Source organism: Neofelis nebulosa, chromosome 12 (assembly GCF_028018385.1).
Source record: "Neofelis nebulosa isolate mNeoNeb1 chromosome 12, mNeoNeb1.pri, whole genome shotgun sequence".
NCBI lineage: Eukaryota > Metazoa > Chordata > Mammalia > Carnivora > Felidae > Neofelis > Neofelis nebulosa.
The window spans coordinates 32,614,935-32,634,966 of NC_080793.1; the positions used below are offsets into that span (position 1 = coordinate 32,614,935).

At 37.8% G+C, this 20,032-nt stretch overlaps 2 protein-coding genes and 1 long non-coding RNA gene across 4 annotated transcripts in view; 1 reads left to right on the forward strand and 2 right to left on the reverse strand.

Moving 5' to 3' along the window:
- ERP44 (endoplasmic reticulum protein 44) overlaps positions 1-7,592 on the forward strand; it is a 97,083-nt gene extending 89,491 nt beyond the window's left edge. Inside the window, exons 11-12 of the mRNA XM_058694770.1 lie at positions 3,950-4,052; positions 6,190-7,592. Of these exons, the coding sequence (XP_058550753.1) occupies positions 3,950-4,052; positions 6,190-6,291 (205 nt within the window). The 3' untranslated portion in view covers positions 6,292-7,592. The remainder of the gene's footprint in view (positions 1-3,949; positions 4,053-6,189) is intronic.
- On the reverse strand, positions 6,248-12,313 carry LOC131491606 (uncharacterized). The gene is made up of 2 exons (XR_009251542.1): positions 11,715-12,313; positions 6,248-10,716 (listed from the first exon to the last, which is right to left on the reverse strand). It is a non-coding gene; the product is annotated as an uncharacterized LOC131491606 (long non-coding RNA).
- Positions 12,314-13,540: 1,227 nt separating this feature from the next.
- Positions 13,541-20,032, reverse strand: part of STX17 (syntaxin 17) — a 74,014-nt gene continuing 67,522 nt past the window's right edge. For both annotated transcript variants that reach the window (XM_058694771.1, XM_058694773.1), the window contains exon 8: positions 13,541-19,811. In XM_058694771.1, the coding sequence (XP_058550754.1) occupies positions 19,572-19,811 (240 nt within the window). In that variant the 3' untranslated portion in view covers positions 13,541-19,571. The remainder of the gene's footprint in view (positions 19,812-20,032) is intronic.

The following is a 20,032-nucleotide window of genomic DNA, read 5'->3' on the forward strand; positions in this document are numbered from 1 at the left end:
GCTCGATCTCATGAACCTTAAGATCATGACCTGAGAGCCAGAATTAGAATTGGACACTTAACCAGCTGAGCCACCCGGGTGCCCCTGGAGCAAGCGAACTCTTACACATTGCAGTTAGGACACTGGACAATTAGGCAGTTTTTTTTTAAAAAGTAAACATTTTACACCTTGCATGTAATATACCAGTATTTTTCCTGGAGAAACAAACTCCCGTTCACACAAAAACCTGTGTACAAATGTTTGTAGTAGCATTGTTCAGAATAACCCAAATCTTGAAAGAACCCAAATGCTCTTCAGTGGGTAAAAGGATGACTAAGTATGGTATATCCACTCATTGGAGTAGATATTCAATAAAGGAACAAATAGTTGTATACATGCAACAGAATGGAGGAATCTCAAAAGAAGTAAGCTAAATAAAAGAAGCCAGTCTCATGGTTACATGCTGCATGATTCCAAGTACAAGACATTTCAGAAAAGGCAAATTATAGGAACAGAGAACAGATCAGTGGTTGGCAGGAGTTAGGGGGAAGTGGAAGGTCTGACCAAAAAAAGCATGTTGGAATTGTTATGTATCCTATTTGTGGAGATAGTAACTAGATGCTATATGCATATGTTAAAACTCATAGAACTGTAAGCCTAGAAGAGTGAATTCTACTGTATGTAAGGTTTTAAAAAATAAAAATGCTTCTCACTGTGATACATATGTCAAAGTTCATTTAGTGATACCATTTGTGCATTTCCCAGTTTCTAAATTTTGCATCACCGAAAAATAAAAATTGAAAACAAACAGAAAACTGTTTGGAAGGTGGGAAAGAAACACTTAGGTGTTCTAATTAGAAAAACTGTACCCTAAAGTGTGAAAATATAATTGAATTTATTATGGCAAGAATCCGTTTATTTTCCTTTTTAGCACATAACCATGTCTGTTTTCTTAACAATATACTGTTGATTCAGTGTTTCTTACTTAATAATGGTGGATAGTTTCTAGCCACAAGCTAGATAAGAGCTCTTTTGTAATCTTTTTTTCCTCCCACATCAGTTCAGGTTCATCGTATCTCCCTTGTCTTTGCCTTTTGCTCACAATTCTTTCTCTCATCTGTTGACAAGGGGAATCAAGTTAGGAAAAAATCTGTTTTGAGTGTTCTCTATGAATTTGTTATATTTAAGATTTAATTATAAATTATTTTTTGATGAGCAGAAGCTAGTCACATTGTATTGGTTGCGATCATCTTTGGACTTTATAAAATAACAAACTTAACGGGGTTTTGTCTTAAACATTAGAGACCATTTGTGATTCTTTGATTTGAATGGATATATTTTAGCACTTTGCTGTGCATGACAGCATAGTAGATGATGTCATATTAAATTTAAATTGATCTCCTCTCAGTGTTTATCTTTAGCACCTGTGCAATTTCTTCAGCACCAGAGAACCTTTCAGAGGCATTCTGTCAATACAGCTACCTGACAGTCATTTGTATTTGTAAACTGTGCATTTGACACCTGCTGGTCTCTGTTGCATTGGAGCTAGTGGGGAGCCAAAACGGGGGTACAATGAAGTTATTGGTTGGTACATCTCAGTGGGAGTTATTGAAGGGAAGAAACAACACTTGCAGGACCTAAGGAGAGGATAAAAAGAAACTAGCAGCTATTCTTGGCTACCAAAAAATTGTGATTTAAAAAGTGAGTCAATTCTACTGAAGTAAAGTGTTTATGGACCTGCACTGCAATTCTTGTAAGGGATATGAAGAAAGGTTTCTGTTTAAAATATGTAATGAATTTTTAAAACACCAATATTTCAGTAAAAGACTGACAATTCATATAAGGAGAAATATTAATGAAAACAAGGAAAATGCTTAATTTCTGAAAAGATAGAAATTAAAATGTAGGTGTCTTTTATTTGTCAAAGTAGCAAAACAAATTTTAATAAAAAAAACACATTGGCAAGCCTTCAAAAAGCAGGTAGGCAAGTAGCAAAAACTGATGTTTTGTAGGTATAATTTGCCTACACTTTATCAAAAGTTCTTATTAACTCAACAGATTGTCCTCAACTTATGATGGTTTGACTTGGTTTTTTGCGTTACGGTGGTGCAAAATCAGTACATTAAGTAGAAAGTGTACTTTGAATTTGGTCTTTTCTCAGGCTAGCGATCTGCACTAAGATACTCTTAACGGTGCTGGCGATCAGCAGTGAGCTACACTTCCCAGTAAGCCTCGTGATCCCAGATGTCAACAACTGACACACTTACAGACATTCTGTACCCATACAACCATTGTTTATCACTTTCAGTATAGAATTCAATAAGTTATATGAGATTTAAATACTTTGGTACAAAATAGGCTTTGTGTTAGATGATTTTGCTCAAGTAGGGTAATTTAAGTGTTCTGAACACATTTAAGGTAGGCTGGGTATATTAAATGTGTTCTCCATTAAGGATTTTTCAATTTAGGATAGGTTTATTGTGCTGTATCCCCCTTGTAAGTCAAGGAAGATCTGTATTCCTGCTTTATTTGCTACAACCCAAGGAAATAATTACAAAGGAAAAGGGTAGGGGCGCCTGGATGGCTCAATCGGTTAAGCCTCTGACTCTCGGTTTCGGCTTAGGTCATGATCTTGTGGTTTCATGAGTTCAGGCCCCACATCAGGCTCTGTGCCAACAGTGCAGGGCCTGCTTGGGATTCTCTCTCTCTCCCCCCTTCTCACCTCCCCTCTCCCCCTCTCCACGCTGTCTCCGTGTCTTTTAAAAAATTTTTAAAAACAGGAAAAAGGTGGATACATGAATCTGCTTAGCCTTGTAATCTGTTTTGCTACAATGCATGTTTTTGTACTGCAAATTTGCTTATAACGTGACTGGTAATTAGGAAAAGGATGTTAATATAAGTAAGTTGTGTTCACATCATTTTCCTCAGAATGTTTTGAAGCCATCAAAGTTTTTTTTAATTTTTTTAATTTTTTTTTTACCATTAAATATAATGTTTTAGTGGTATACAAAGACGTCCGCCCAACCCAAAAAGAGGAGAGGGGACAGTTTTATGACCTTGAGAAGTACTTTGCTTTTCACAATGTTAAGCTATCCAGTGAAGCTGCTGGTGTGGTTGAAGAAGTTGTGAGATTTTCCTTTGTGCTTAAGGAAAAAAAAAAACTCGAAAAAACTATACCCTGATTTAGATTATTTTGATAAAGTTGGTTCTACTGGCAGTGAATGCCTTCAAGGACTCAGTTAATATCTCAAAAAAGGACTTATAAGTTCCAGGTTAAAGCTACAGAGGATCCACCTGGCCGACACAGTGATAGAGGCTGAACAGTGCTAGTAATTTTCTTTTTTCTTTTTGAGGGAGAGCATACTCTCTGGATTGGGCAGGGGACGGGAAGGGGCAGAGGGAGGGAGAGAGAGCATCCTAAGCGTAAGGAGGCTCCATGCCCAGTCCAATAATGCCAGCCTCTATGTCACCACTGTGAGATCATGACCTGAACCGAAATCAAGAGTCAGACACTTAACTAACTGAGCCACCCAGGCGCCCCAATACAAAACTACGTAGTTGTAAGTGGTTAGCACCTAACACTATTTTTCCCTTAAGAGTTGTTATTTTTAGTGATTCTGCAGAACATGAGCTTTTTTAGTTACATAGATTAAGGAAAATATATAAATGTCCAACAATAAGGGATGGTTAAGTAAGTTTTAGGACAGCATCTTGATAGACTAATGCATCTGTTAAAATAAGCGTCGGGAAATTTCTGTGAAACAAGTACAAGAATTAGAACACAAAACAGAGTACCCATATTTCATGATTACACTGTATAAAAATGTTTGCAGTATACCTGGCTTCTGATAGTTATGGTAAAATGATGGGGTTGTAGGTAAAATTTAAATAAAAAATGGGGAAGTTGGTAAAATATAGGTAAGTCCATTTTAACAGTTTAAGCTAAATTTTTATTTTACGTTGGTTTTAGAATTCCTGGAAAACTCAAGCAGTTTGTATTTGACTTACATTCTGGAAAATTGCACAGAGAATTCCATCATGGTCCAGATCCAACCGATATTGCCCCAGGACAGGTAGGACTCTTGTTTCTCAGTAGGAACTCTTTTTTTCTTTTTCAGTTAGCCTTGAAGAGGAACTAACCCTCTTGCACAGGCTTGAGTGTGTGCTTCTGAAAATCTTTATAAAGAAATTCTGAACAGACTGTAGATAATATATAAATTATATTCCTTTCAAAATTAATTTTTAAAATTGTGAAACTTCAGAAAAGTTGCAACGTGGACGGAACTGGAGAGTGTTATGCTAAGTGAAATAACCCATACAGAGAAAGACAGATACCATATGTTTTCACTCTTATGTGGATCCTGAGAAACTTAACAGGAATTCATGGGGGAGGGGAAGGAAAAAAAAAAAAAAAAAAAAGAGAGGTTACAGTGGGAGAGAGCCAAAGCATAAGAGACTCTTAAAAACTGAGAACAAACTGAGGGCTGATGGCGGGTGGGAGGGAGGGGAGGGTAGGTGATGGGTATTGAAGAGGGCATCTTTTGGGATGAGCACTGGGTGTTGTATGGAAACCAATTTGACAATAAATTTCATATATTTAAAAAAAAAAAACTTAAAAAAACTTAAAAAAAAGAAAAATTGCAAGAATGGTACAATATAATTTCTTGGTAAAGTGGTCTAGAGTACCTCCTTTATGGAATAGGAGTAAAAGGGTTAAATACAGTTGGCTTCAAATACAGAAGTTGGAGGTAAGAATTGGGAGCAGGTGGATCAGTGAAGAAATCAGGGGATTCCATTAACTGGTTAAGTCTTCCTCTGTGGCCAGGAGATTGACCACAATACAAAGAAAATAATGATTTGGTATTCTTGCTAAACCATCCTAAGCACCCTCACCAATATACTATTCATAATTGCTCAAAACTTAAGGTTTAATGCAGCTTTTCATTTGAGATTTAGAATGCTTCACAGCTATTTATGAAAATTTATTTGCTTTTTATTGTGAAAATTTGACTATTTCTATGTTTCTGCTTTGTTAACCACCCCTAAAATTGCATTTTTGATTCATTATTGATTTATATCCTATTACCACAATGATACATAACAAAACTCACATTTCATATGCCCAGAACTTCACTATTTTGCCCAAGGAACCTCCACATAGAAAAATAAAAGCTAAGTCAATTTTTCTTAAAGAGTCAAATTACGTTCAGTGTCAAGAGTTCCCTGGAAGAATCCAATGATATGCTTTTTCCTTGAAGTCTGAGGTCAGATTTTATTTTGATAATTAAACAACTGTAGAAGCAAACGGTTTGTTGGCAATAACCCAAAGGCAATTATTTTCCTCAGGAAAGTAAGCCTGCTTAATATTTTATCAGATTAGGAAAAGATGTTACTTACCATTATTGTATACTTCTCCATTAGACAGTGAACCTACATTTTATAGTAATATAAGTATGGCTTAAACCAAACATATATCTCAGTAAAAATATAAATAAAAAGTATTGGAGAAGGGGAACATGACAAAATAAAATGGGAACTTTGCAGATGTTGCTTTCCCAATTTAACGGGAATGAGTCAGTATCCAGAGTGTGTAACACAGGCATTATGTGCCTCTGTTAACTACAGGGGATATTAAAACAAGGACTACATGTTTGTTCTTGAGGAGCTCATAATGTGGAGATAAAGGATAGTCTTAGATATCTGAAATTCTTAGATGTCACATTTACAGTTCCACTGTGTATTTTTGTCTACTGTTGGTGCACAAGTATGGAGTATTTTCCTTCTTATGGCAACTAATTTCTGGCATCCAGGTAATTGTTAAAAGCTCTATGAACAGAGTGGGTGCCTTTAATCCTCTTAGTGGTCATTTGTAGGACAGAAGGGTTTGGGACATAGTCACAGCTGTGCAGCCTCTCCAGAATATTCTAGGAAAGCCCCGTGGTGGCAGGTATTGTGTTTCCTTCCAGTACACCCCAAGAACTGTCAACAGGTCCACAGTTAAGGGCTGTGTGGCACCCTTGCCCTGGGGAATCTGATGAGTAAGGGCATTTGAAATGGGGAAAGTAAGATTTCAAGCTTAACTCTGGTCTTTGGTACATAGGGATTATTGAGCAAATAATTATAAAACAACTACCATTCATCTACTCTTATTAAAATAGTGTAATTCCATAAAATATATTGCTATAAAATGTTTTATTCTTTCTCTTGTAGCAAGTCCAAGATGTAGCAAGCAGTCCACCTGAGAGCTCCTTCCAGAAATTAGCACCCAGCGAATATAGGTATACTTTATTGAGGGATCGAGATGAGCTTTAAAAACTTGAAAAACGATTTGCAAGCCTTTCAAACAGCAGCATCAACTTACGTGGTGGAAATAGTAAACCTATATTTTCATAATTCTATGTGTATTTTTATTTTGAATAAACTGAAAGAAGTTTTGGGTTTTTAATTTTTTTTTCCTCCCCCTGACTCAAAATGCATTGTCATTTAATATAGCCTCTTTTTAAAAATCTGTTAGGGATAAAAAAAAATAATAAAAATAAAAACCAGAGGCCTATCTTTGCTTTAAATCTGTCCTGTAAAATTTTTATAAATCAAGTGAAAGGTGACATCGCCAGAAACATACCGTGAACTCGCACTACTAGGTTAGGGAGGACTTAGGGATGTTTCCTGTGTGGTATGTGCTTTTCTTTACATATGATCAGTTCTGTTGGTATTTCATTATCACATTTCTCAAAGCTAAGAGGGTCTATATTCTGGATACGGGGAGGGGAATAAATGAAAATTTTCACACTGTGTACTGTGTTTTACTGATTGGTCGGATATTGCTTATGAAAATTCCATAGTGGTATTTTTTGGATTCTTAATATGTAACTTAAACATACTATGAAGAGGAGGAGAGCCATAAGCCAGAACATTTGGCAGGAACTGTCCTTACAAATTAAGAAAAAGAAAATGAAAAGTGTTATTAAATTTCTATGTGTTTGTCTAACAAAATGGCATATGGATGGCATTTAAAACTTTGAATTATACCTAAATCTGAGCTACTGGTGGAGCAGGCAGGTTACCACTGTTGAACCAGATCCCTTTTAAGGCTCCTCCTATCGTGACATGTTCATTTCCAAAGACAAAAACCAGCAGAGAAATTGTACTTCAATAATTCTAACCACCTTCTATCTTGTAGAGTCTTGTTCTGGATGTATAAATCAAAAACAAAGACAATAAGGCACATATGTTTTTAATTTTTTCCATTGTAAAATTGTTAGAGGACCTCCCCACTCTAGATTCTCTGATTTCCCAGGCCTGCAGTGTATAGTCAAATGGGTCCCTGTGCCAGGCCTCAATACTGCTAGGGAACAAAACCAGAGGGAGAGGCCCCTCAGTGTCATATCAGGAAGCCCAATGCCAGAGGACAGACAGGTTCAAAATTGGCTTTCCTCTGGGCCTGGGTTGGTGCTATAGGCCAAGAGTCATTTTATACTTGGAGTCTAAGTCAATCCCAGTTTGGGGAAAGATTATTTTTAAGCTTACAAGGCTGACATGTGCCATTATATGTAGTGTGTAATATATGTAATATCTTCCAATTCTTTTAAAATAAACTGAATATTTATAATGCATATTTAATGATTGTTATTTTAAAAAAGCCTAGAATTCCTAGTTATGCATGACTTATCCATCATTTCATTCAGAATAGTAAATGTTAATAAGCTGATAAGGGGCATGTTTAGTATATCTTACCAGGTTGTTAACTAGAAAAGCAGGACAGAGCTTCCTCAAGGTTGGGTCTTAGTTCTGTTCAATTCCTTGCTTTTAATCAGTACCTTTGAAATCAAATTTGTAGCCTTCAGGTCAGAGAACAGACCAAATCTAAGGCAGTGAGAATGAAAATTCATAAACATTCAACAAGGCAGCACACAACACCGAAAGCAGCATATGCAGCTAACTGGAATAAATTTATAATCCTGTAATTAGCTTTAAAAATATTGTAAATAAAAGATAACACTCAAATATTGGATTGCAGAGAGCTGACTTGAGAGTAGTTTTTAGGAGAAAGGCCTCAAGGAACACATGTTCAGTGTGATCGAATATAACTGAATGGCTGTTAAAAAAGATTTGAGGCTGCATTATTTACCTTTTATGCGTATTGGGACTCAAATGTCTATTGAATGAGGGAGATGCAAAGTGATGTTGGATAAGTTTTGTACCCCTTAAGGGCTGAACATTCATCAGGACTTGGTGCCCAATTTTATTTAAAAGGAAAAAAAAAAAAGCAAAACACCAAAATGCATTAGGGAAAATAAGTTTTTGCCATAGGGCTAGTGCATGGGGTGGGGAAGGGGGGAGTGCTGTGGCTAAGAAAATGAGAAAGGAAGTTCAAGAATGGGAGCTGATTGTGCGTGGCCTTGAATGCCAAGCTAAAGGGTTTGTACTAGATCTTATGGGCAGTAGAGATGCACTAACAAATTTTAAGCCAGAAGTATGCTCGTATTCAAGTTTGAGAGGGAATACTGTGGCAGCAGGTCTAGATACAATAAAATGGGCCACCGCAGGAGAGAGAATAGCCTGAACTAAGTGATGGCAGAGATAGGAACAGATCTAATAGATGGCAAACATGTAGATTCCACAGGGATTTGTCACCAGCTGGATGTACAGAGAGGACTTGCAGGAATCTAGAACTCACAACTTACCCATCTTCCCATCTGAACTCTGCGTCAGAGGATATTACATTTATCGAATCGACTTTGGGCCTGAGGCTCCTCAGCTGGGGAAGGGTGGGGGGAGGATCCAAGACTAAAGAACGGCTGAGTCTCAAAACCAAAACTAGAAGCAGTCCCTTCTTGTTGTCAACCTGCTACCTTTTCAAGTTTTTCAAAAATTGGTCTAGTACTGAGGGGGACCATAAAAGGATGAAAACTTCCTTTAGAGGAAATTCTAAACATTTTTTAAATAGTTAAATGAACGTAGAGAGGAAGATAGAGAATAGGCATCTAAGCATCTCCTAGAGCTCCAGGATGAAGTTGCCAAAGGTCACATACAAAAGAGGGAAAAACTGGCATGATAAAGGCCAAAAAGAGTGAAATATAAAAGTGTTGAAATATTAAATCTCAGGATGAGCTTAAATTTGCAGAAAGTGCTAAAATTGCCAAGAAGCCATTAAAAAAAAGAGAAAAACCTGGGGGCAAAAAGAATAGATGAGTTTAATGGATTAATAATCAAGAAAAGCAGAATAACTCACTATTTTTTCTCTGATGAGATATAGGCTAGCGGGGCCAAACTAAAATGACATAAACAAAAAAGCAAAAATGAGAAATAAAAACAATCTTGCCACCTTAACTAAAAAATGTCAGGGCTCTTAAGACCAAACTTCAGTGTCCCAAAGAGCTGCTGGAAGTTACAAGTGCTTTCTTTTAGCAACTACTGGAGATTTTTGAGAAATCATGCAGAATGTATAGGTGACAGAAGACTGGAAATGAATAGTTATTACAGTTTTCAAAATAATTACAGTTAAATGGCTTTAGCTATTTTTCTAAATAAAACATCTCATTGAACCAAACAAATGTTTAAATAGTCTATATTTGGAGAAAAGATTTAAATAGGTGATAAGAAAACAGTAGTCAATTTTTAAGCCCAATATTTACAGACCCTGAAGACAGTAAGTTGTTTCAGAACTTAAATTGTTTAATGCTGATGACAACTGTTTTATGTGTTCATTAAAACAGGTTGGATAGGACCTCTGCTTGGCCACTGTTTTTTAGCTGTGTTTGAATTTTTGTATGTATTTCCAAGTAATAAAACTATATTTATAAAATATTTCTATATTTTAGACTTGTTACTAATTCAATTTGTCATAAATATCATAGTGTGAACATTTTACTCTGAATCCAGATGACTAGTAACAAGCTTTTCCAGTTTTAATGTTATTTTTTAGGTTACTTAATTGTACTTGAATCAGAATGAGAAGATACATGAATCCATATGCTGACAGCTCAAGCCTGGCCTTTAGTTGAAGTGTCAAAGCTCCCTTTCACAGAGCACACTGGGGAGGACTGGCCTGCCCTTAGGCTTTGGAGAGGAAGAGGAAAAGCGCAGCTTACAAATTGCTTTTCTAAAATGTCCTCTTCTCTCCTCCTCCCCCCTACCTTGCCTAATAAATTCTTTCTATGCATCCTCCAATGCCCAGGACAGTTCTCACCCACTGTGGTCCCACAGCCCTTTGTTTATGTATTTTAGAATACCCAGTCTAGTACACACTGTTGGAAGTACATGTATCCCTTTGTCTTATCACCATGTGAATGCCATGAAGGCAGGAACTCATGTCTTTGTATTCCCAGCAACCTGGAGCACTGTAAGATCAGTAATTCTATGATGAAAAAAAAAAAAGCCAAATTCCATAATAAATGAACAAAGGACAAGAAAACATCATAACTAGAATGGACTCTGCCAAGAGAATTAATAGAAGCTGTCCTTTTTCTCTATTAATATCTTACTGTAATAGCAAAGCATTACTAGGTATTGCTAACCTGTTGTTTCCCAGGTCTGGGCCACTCAGGTAAAAGACCATGTACTTGCCTATCTTGTGCTGTGTCTCATATTACTTACTGGGATGGGTGATAGGAAGCTGTATGGCCACTCTTGATGCCATGTGTAAAGTTGCACATGCCATAGGGAGGATCAGATCAGTCTTGGAAGCCTGGTACTATGTTTTCTTGCCGTAACCACTGCCCAAGAGGGCATCCCTAACTGTCACACAGAGAGGGAAATAGAACAGGGCATTTATTCTGACTTCTCAATTCTTCCTAGCTTCATAATGAGCATGACTTTCTGATTTAACACACTGCTTAACAGTCTATTTCAGAATTTTTCTAGATTATAAAGTAAATTACCTGGTCTGTGGCTTCTGAAATAGAACTTTACCTCTTAAATTTTAGAATTTTGCCTAAGTTCAGTGTCTGGCACCTTTTCTATTTTCTGGTTCCCCCAAGATTACTGGTAGTACTTTAAAATCACATCCACAGTTCCCACAAACCTTAGGAGGATGTTTTTTAAAATCTAAGCCTAGAAACAACAAATTATTTTAAAAGTTTTTTTTTTTTTTGAGGGGGAGGGAGGGAATAACTCTGCACTTATTTTCATTGCCTTTATTAATAGGGTGACCATGTATATTTATCATCCAAACCAGGACATGTGGGTGTGAAAGGAAGGACTAGTAATAATTTCACCACGACAACAGATGCAAATCAAGACTGTCCCAGGTAAACTGGGATGTATCATCACCCTATCATGTTTGGATATCATTCTTATCAGAGATGAAAAAGATTTATTCCCAACCAGTCACCTGTCATCATTATGCCACATTTTTTTTTTTTTTTTTTAGTATTTATTTTTGAGAGAGAGCAGGGGAGGGGCAGAGAGAGAGGGAGACACAGAATCTGAAGCAGGCTCCAGGCTCTGAGCTGTCAGCACAGAGCCTGATGCGAGGCTCCAACTCATAAACCGTGAGATCATGACCTGAACCGAAGTCAGACGCTTAACCAACTGACTGAGCCACCCAGGTGCCCACACCATATTCTTTTTTTAGAAAGTCCTTTTAAGAATTCCTGGTATTTCCATCAAGTTTCCACTCATTTTAGGTGGCTCCCTAACACTATTCTTACAGGTCCATGATACTTTTTCATTCATGTGCTGTTCCTTTAAACTTTGGTTAAAAATAACAATTACAATAACACTTGCCACTTAACATTTGTGCAGTTATGATGAGCCAAGCTCCATTCTAGGCACTCAACATGTGCTAATACTTTTAATCTTCATGACCACCCTGTAGGATAGGCAAGGTATCAACAGGGAAGGGGAGATTCAAGAAGGGAAGGCTAAAGAAGTCCCAAGTTGTTGACCTTCACTCTAACCCAAATAACAGGCCACTGTTATGAACAATAAAACCTAGGGAGGAAAGAAAGGGAATTAATGTCCATGGGGAATTAGTAAGTGCCAAGCACTTTATTCCTTTTCTTCCCTATCAACTCACTGAGAAGATGGTGGGTAAAGTACAAGAACTTGGGTATTAGAGACCTTGGTCAAAATCCTGTCACATGCCTACCTCTTAACTTCAGTTCTGCCCTTTTTGAATTCCAATCTCTGTCTGCCTCACAGCAATTAAAATCTTGCTTCTACTTTGTCTCAATACTAGGCCATCAGATTATAAATCCTTGGGTGCCTACTATTCTGACCCCATCAATCCTACGGTAAGAAAGAAGATAAACCCAACTTTTCTACACCATTTCTTCAGTGATTCAGGTCCTATATCCTAAGTCATGACTTTTAATTAGAAAAATAGAAACACCTTTACCTCCAAATTCTGAAATTTTCAGTTCATGGCTCCCACGTGCTGGAGGTATTTTCCAGATTTCTTCTGTTGCATCCCTCATTCCTATGTTAATATACAAAAGTTGTACTGAGCAAAGGTTTAAAAGGTCTTAGAAGGCTTTTTCACATTTTCATACATATCCCTGAAAGATGGAACAGCACACGTACTATGAGCCCGTCATTTGTCATCTGGAAGTCACTACTGGTGTGTGTGTGTGTATCATTTCTTCCTTCTCATCACTGTATTTCATGCCATGAAATACTCCAAGAAGCAGGTGATAGAGTCCCTGCCCTGAAAGCAGCTTACAGTCTAGTTGGGGAGATCCAACAACCACGGACAATAGATGTTTACAACTATGAAGTTGTAGAACATTGCAGAATTAGCCCCAAGTGAAAATGGGAGCCAGTGAACTGCAGTGATCAAGAAAAAGAGATGGAAAACTGGACCATGAAAGTCTTGGACAGTAAAAGGTAAATTTCGTGACTATTTCTCAGTGGGTTTTCAATAAATATTTATGGAATGAATAGCAGGACAGGAAGAATGCAGGCATTCAATATGAAGCAGGGGATCTCACAGCAGAGAGGCAAGAAAGCACAAATCACTTCTTGCATGTGGGAAAGGAAAGCAAATAGGCTGCATACACTGAGAACCCTGGCAAAGGTGAGGTTTATTACCAACTTCACTGGCCAGGAAGGCAAAACGAGGAACTCTGAGGGTTGTAACAGTCTTGATCTGAATCAAGGCAACCCATTGATTCCTTTAAACAAAGAATTATTAAGTTAAAAACACATATAATACCACTCTCTCCGTATTTCCATCCTACCAGCTTCATCACTCACATTTAACTCCTTGGTTTTCTGTAAGCACACTACGCTCTTTCATGTTTTCAGCCTTACGTACATGCAATTCCTCTGCCACCTCAAAGGCCACAACTCTGTCTTCAGTCAGGCATATCTTTCCTGCAGGTACTGTTCAGGTAACACATGTCCCACCAAGCCTTTCCTGTTTCCAGGCAGAGCAAATCACTCCGTCTTAACTTTGTTCATTCCTCTTTTAAGGTACTTACCATGTGTTACTGTGACTTCTTGCTTTATGTATCTGAATTCATTAGCCGGAATGGTTTACAAGGGTAGATTCTACAGGTCTAATATTTTTCTATATATGGCCCTGGTACTCAACACATAACAGGCATTCAGTCCAATCTTTGTTGAATGAATTTTATTGCATGTTTTCTTATACAAGCACCACTCAACAACATAATGAATTCAGTAAGCTTTACAGAATTTGTAGAAATTCTCACCATTGGGCCTTTTCTTGTGCTGACCCTTGCTAACATCAAGGGTTTAACAATAAAATGGAAACTATGTTTAGGAGATTTAATAAAACCCAGGTAAACATCTTTTTAATGATTAACCATAATACAAGAAAATCTCAAGTACTTGAGAAATGTACGAATAACATGTACTCTTGAGTTGTTTTTCTCAAATATTTATTAGTCAAGTTTCTCAAAGGAGCTGGACAATGGTCCATTCAAGCCTGGAGTATCTATGTTGCTGAAGAAAAACCCCCCGCTTTGGCTATGACATACACAGTCAACAGGACTGACATTGTTTTGGAGATTAAGAAACTGAATATAATTCCTTCTGGGGGGACAAAAGGTTTTCCTTAAGAAACAACTTTTGGGCTACCTAGTTCTGTAAAATGTAGTATTACAGAAATTATTTCCGTCTGGACAAATGTAAACAGTTTATTGCCAGTTTGTAACTTCAAAGAAAAACTTTAAAATCATTTTTGTGGAATGTCTGATTCTCAGTGGCATTGTCAGATGGGGAGTAGTTGAGTTTGAAGAGATAAAGCTGGGGCCGGAATATGGCAAGCTGTGAATGCCAACCTAAGGGGTCTGAACTTTATCAAGTATTCAGTGGAGCCACTGACAATCAGCAGAAAAATGGAAGACGGACCTAGTTCTCACTCTTGTGGCAGTGATGTGAGGAATGCTGTAAAGTTGGGGAAAATGAGGTAGGGGGTGTATGGAAATACAGTTTTTTACTAGAGTGATGACCATGAATATATTTATAAGTAGATGCAACTAACATTCAAAGTAGAATTGACAAGACCCAGTAAGTGGCTATATATAAAGAATGCAGAGTGTCAAGTTACTAACCCCTAAGGTTTATGGTTGGCGAATCCCTGGCTGGAGCAGAAGAAGGCAGGCACCCCTGAGAAAAAGCTTACTATGCAAGAGACAAAGCCAAAACTAGCCTCTGATCTCCTGATTCCCCACCCAATTTCCTTTTCACTATTGCTATTGCCTGATTTGGAATGTTAAAGCTGGTCTGAAAGTCCATAAGCCTCAGCAGGCAACTTAATATGACATAACAAAACCTCAGTTAAATTACTTTGAGGATTTTTTTTCTTAGACCTTGGTTATAATTCTAGCTGTGGTGCTAACTAGCTTTGATCTTGGGTAAATCATTTGCCTCTGACACCTTTTTACATTTTTATTCAATTTATTTCTTTTGTTAAATTTGCACATAAATATTTTTTATCTCCAAAAATAAATAATTTCTTCGAAGGTGGCAATGTGGATAACATATGGACATTTTGCCACTGATTGTTTATAATACCCAAGAAGTTTCTCTGTAAAATGGTGTCAAATTAATGAATATAAATAGTGAGAACCACTTGCTAGAAACAAAATGAAGTGTTGTTTAAAAACACAAACAGAACCTCAATTGTTTACATTATCTTAGGCTACTGGGGAAGCTTTCCTACCTTTTAGGACTCCTCTGACTACTTACGAACATTGTCTAACATTCATAAGTACCTGAGAGCCAAAGCCATGTTATGCTTGATTACAAGAGAAGAACATGTCCATTTCACAGGAGAACCTTTTTCCCAAGCTTTTCATCATTCTTCCTCCCAGATTTCAAGTGGCAGCAATGAAGGGCAAAGGGGGCCCTGAGAAAGACCTTTCAGTTTTAAGTTAACACAAAGCATAGGTTGGTTTGGTTTCTGTTTTTCACTGGAGGAAAATGTTATACATGATTTATGTATATTTCAGGCTTCCTCAACTTCCTGTGATTGATATTACCAGTATTCAGTCCTTACTCCTGTGCAAACTACGTAGGACACTTACAGGCAGGCAGGCAGCCCACAGAGAAAGGTTTTTGGACTCATAGGATTCTCCCTTTGCAGCATTCAGCATCAATATAAACTAAAAGTTCTTGCTCCAGGAACTCTGGCCAGCACACCCCCTTTCTGGGCATCCTTAGGTTACTAGCTCCAGAATAGGTGGGTAGGAGAGCTAAGCCAGTAGAAGAAAAGCAAAACTGAGAAAGGAAGAGAGGAAAGGTCATAAGGACAAGGGAGTGTAATTTATGACTAATCAACACCGAGGTGGCTTTTCTATGTGTTTGATAAAATGTCTTTGGAGATGATTTCAAAAGAAAAGTTTCAAAAATGTTCTAAGTAATACTAGCATCACTACAGTAAGTGCGTGGCCTCCCAAGGGTACCATTTTAAAGGAGAGTAATCATTTGATTCTATGAGTTATGATAGATTTTGCAGTAGAGTTCATTGTTAATATCAAAAAGCACTGCTTAAGAGATGGCTCTAACCCATGGAATACAAGAAAATTTGTAGGATGTGCAGGTGGAATGGAAACATTTTTAATTTCATAGTCTAAGGACCAAATTCAGCACTGGGTACTTCTGCATCAGCCACTATTGAAAACTCTGAGGATGTGGGACACTTTGTGACAAAAGATTAGGAAAAAAAAAACCCACTGCAAACGAATGGCATATGTAAATTCACAGCAAGCCTGCCTTACAGAATAAATTGGGGTTTGGCTGAAGCAGGACGAATGGCCTACCTCAATTTTATATACAGAAGTAGCATAGTAGGAGAGTAATAGAAATTTTTGTAGTTCAAGAGACCTAGTGAACATCCTGGCTTCAACTTTTTACAGCTGAATACCCCCCTGCAAATCATGTAACATCTCTGAGACTCAGTGTCCTTACCTGTAAAATGCCTAGTGAAGTGCCTGGAAAACAAAAGATATTCAATAAATATCAGTTCCTCCATAAGGTGTTTTCTTCTTTTCAAACTAAGGGTCACAATCCATTGGTAGATTATGAAATCAATTTGGTAGGTTGCAACCAGCATATTTTAAAAACTGAAACAATAAAAAGCATCAGAGTACCCTACACATAATGTTGCTCCATTATGCATATGCTGAGTTTTGATATAAATGCATTTTTTACTGTGAGTTACAACCAAAAAGTTTCAAAGTCTCTGCTCTACAGAGAAATTCTCAAGTTATTACATCACAAAAGTCTTCAGGAAAAACAGTCTTTAGGAGCACTGCCTTTATCCAAATGAGCCTCAGTACATTCTCCCCACCCCCATTCTGTACTTTTCACCCATGACTTCTTTATAACTGGAAGTTGGTACCTCTGTAAATGTTAAGAACTTAATCAAAGTGCCCCTTATCTTCTAATGTGATCTAGTAAAAATAAGACATGAATCACAGAGAAGATGAACTTAATCTGATACTGTAGGGCATTAAATTCAGTTTAAGATTGGTTTCTGTGTCATATTGTCTAATTTATACCTCTAAACACTTTATAGGTTGATTAAACACTTCAAGAAATTCCTACAAAAAGTTAGCTATTAAGTTCTATTATGGGGAAATTAGATACAATTTCTAAATAATTTTAAATTGTAAAACTTTTTAAAAGGGCTGTAACTTGCCTGAACATGAAGACTGCTAGAGTAATATTCCAATCCTGACGACTACTGAAAACCAAAGGTCTATATGATAGGAACATGCAGTGGGAGTATAAATGAGATCCCCAGACGAAATGTGAGCTTCAGTTACAGGCCTCCTCCCTCCTCCAGCCCCAGTGTAAAACTAGTCCCTGGTGCTGTTCAGCAGGTGGGCTTAAAACGCATAGCCAAGTGCGGGTTGGCAGAGTGGGAGTAATATGTCGAGATGAAGACTGGGCCACAATGAAGGGCAGAATACTAGAAATTACAGAACTCAATGATACAGCTCAATCTTGATGTAACTCTACCTTAAATTTGTAATTTTGGCTGGCCAGGCCAGATTGGTCATTATTAGAAGTACCTATGGGACTGAAGTTTAGCAATCTTGTTTTAAACAAGGACCCTGGGTGATTCTGATCCTCATTCTGGTTTGAATACCCTCTGTTAAAGGGACAGCGAGGATCAGAAAATATTTAAAAAGGTGGAGTTCCAAATATCCCAACCTTACAGGAATCTAATATCAAATACTGGATTAGAATCCAACACTTATTCAAAGCATTTCCTTCTTGGCATTATACTAAAGGTACAAGTCAACAGTTAGCAATACTTGATATTTTCCAGTTGTTGAATGACAGTAAGAAATGGTGCTTTCTCTTCATTAGAATTCATTGGTGAGTGGGATGTAAAGTGATGAATCACTAATTCTACTCCTGAACCATTATTACACTATATGTTAACTAACTTGCATTTAAATAAAAGGGGAAAAAAAAGATTCATTAGTGACAGTCAAGAAAGTGGGAGAGAGAAAGGTCTGTTTAGATTAGACAAAGAAGTAAAAGGTAGAATTAATAAAAATTATTAAGAGTAAACTCAACAAGAGAGAAGTGATAAACCATTCAACCACCTGAGGAATCTGGTTCCCGAGCTCACACATTTGGTGGTATAGGTGCCCATTCCTCTGCTCTCAGAAAACAGTAAAAATTAAGGCAAAAGGCAGTTCCTTCCTATTTCAAATGAGTTGGGGGTGCAGAATGAGGCTACCTGTGATTTTGAATTCTTTTCTCCCAAATTTAAAATCTCTTTGCTATTTGATAAGACAGACACTAGGTTAGGCTGGGCCATGCTTGCTCTGTTGGGATTAGCACCACAAATCCTTCGTGAGGACTGAGTCTTGGCACCAGGCTTTGTCTATCATCTTGAATGTGAGAAAAGGCAGGCAAGAACGCCATTCTTGGGAAGAAACAGCAGCTGTGAAAAGTAAAGGAAAGCACAGGAGACAGCAGAGCCTGGGGAAAAGGATGGCAGTAACAGAAGTGAGGTAGAAAGCCCTCCTCCAAGGGCCAGCTAGAAAGACTTAGGGTCAGAGAGTCCCTGTGTGGCAGGGACATCAGTCTCTTGAAATTGTAAGACGTCCCTAAGAAATGATCTGGTGCCCCCCTACCTTCTGCTTATTATTATTATTTTTTTTACCTCAAACTCTAACAATGTTGGAAATATTTGGAGATTTCTCTTCCCTTTTTTTCTCTCTTTCACCTAGAGGTTACAAGTAAGGATGATTGGAAGGAAACAGAGATGGGAGACAGTACAAGAAAGCAGATTATGAGAAAAGTCCTCATTACACATGGGTAGAATTCACCCCACAAGTCAAAGAACTGTTCAAAATTACAAGGGAGGGAAGGCAGAGGCCACTGGATCTTTGAGGTGTTAAGAGACAGACTGACAGAGCAAGCTCAGTGACTGGCTTAATAGTCTCCTACCACTTGAGATTCTGTGTTCTTTATTTAAAGAGAGACAGAAAGAGTTCAGAGAAGAAGCCAGTGTCACAAATTAAGTTACCTGAAAGAGAAGTTGCACCTCTCTTTCCATTTTCTGACACTATTAGTGTCCGTCACCAGAAAATACAGGTGACCAAACTGCAATAAGGTTCACCAAATGGACTCCACCATGTAGCTCACCTGTTCCCCCTCGTGAGATCCCGACTTCCTTATTTGATAAGAAAGGCTCCTAAACTCCCCACTCTTTTCTTTGTTAATGGGCCAAATAATCTCCTATGTTTGGGAGATAAACAAACATATTTATAAGATACTTAACCTTAGGGTCTCCAAGTCAGGGTTATAGAATAAACTAGTCTTCCATAACCCATCATGTCCATACATCTCAAGTCCTTATCAGAGTTGTAAGCTCAATTTTCACATTTCCAGGCAGAAAATCTGCTCCTTGGCAGTCTTTAAACTTTACCCGACAACACTACACACCCTCATCCCAGGCTCCTCAATCTCTAACATCTCCATTAACACTCCAGCAAACAACAAAATATATCCACTTATCACAGTTCAATCCCACTTGAACATCTACAGCCACTATCTTGATATAATCATGTTCCAAAACTGACTGAGTGTCCAACAGCAGCAAAGGTCCTCATTAGGATAGACACGTTGGCGCCAATAAGACTGAAGTTGGGGTTCTAACTGCATTTTTTGTCAGTTTGGCTGGGGAGATCTGGACAGCTGGAAGTGAGCTTCTCCATCATTTTCTGTTTCTTTCTTTGTATCAGTTTTCCACCTGTGAAGCCCAACACCCCACCACCAAGTGCAGCTGCAATTCCTGCCACTTTGAAGCCTGCAAGGAGGCCAATCGGACCCCCCACCACTCCTCCGATGAGTGCACCTGCCACAGGCAGAGCTGCCAGCTTGTATTTTGCAGCCTGTAAAAAAAAAAAAAAAAAAAAAAAAAAAAAAAAAAAAAAAAAAAAAAAAAAAATTCAATTTAGAAATTGAGTTGAGAATATCTGCCTGTGGTGATGTGCATTTTCCTCTCATTACTCCTGGCAATGCCTCTTTAACTCCTGGTACATAATTAACCCTAGAGATTGGGGAGTGGGGGGAAGTATTCCACAGGTACTACAATTGCTCCTGATCTCAGAAC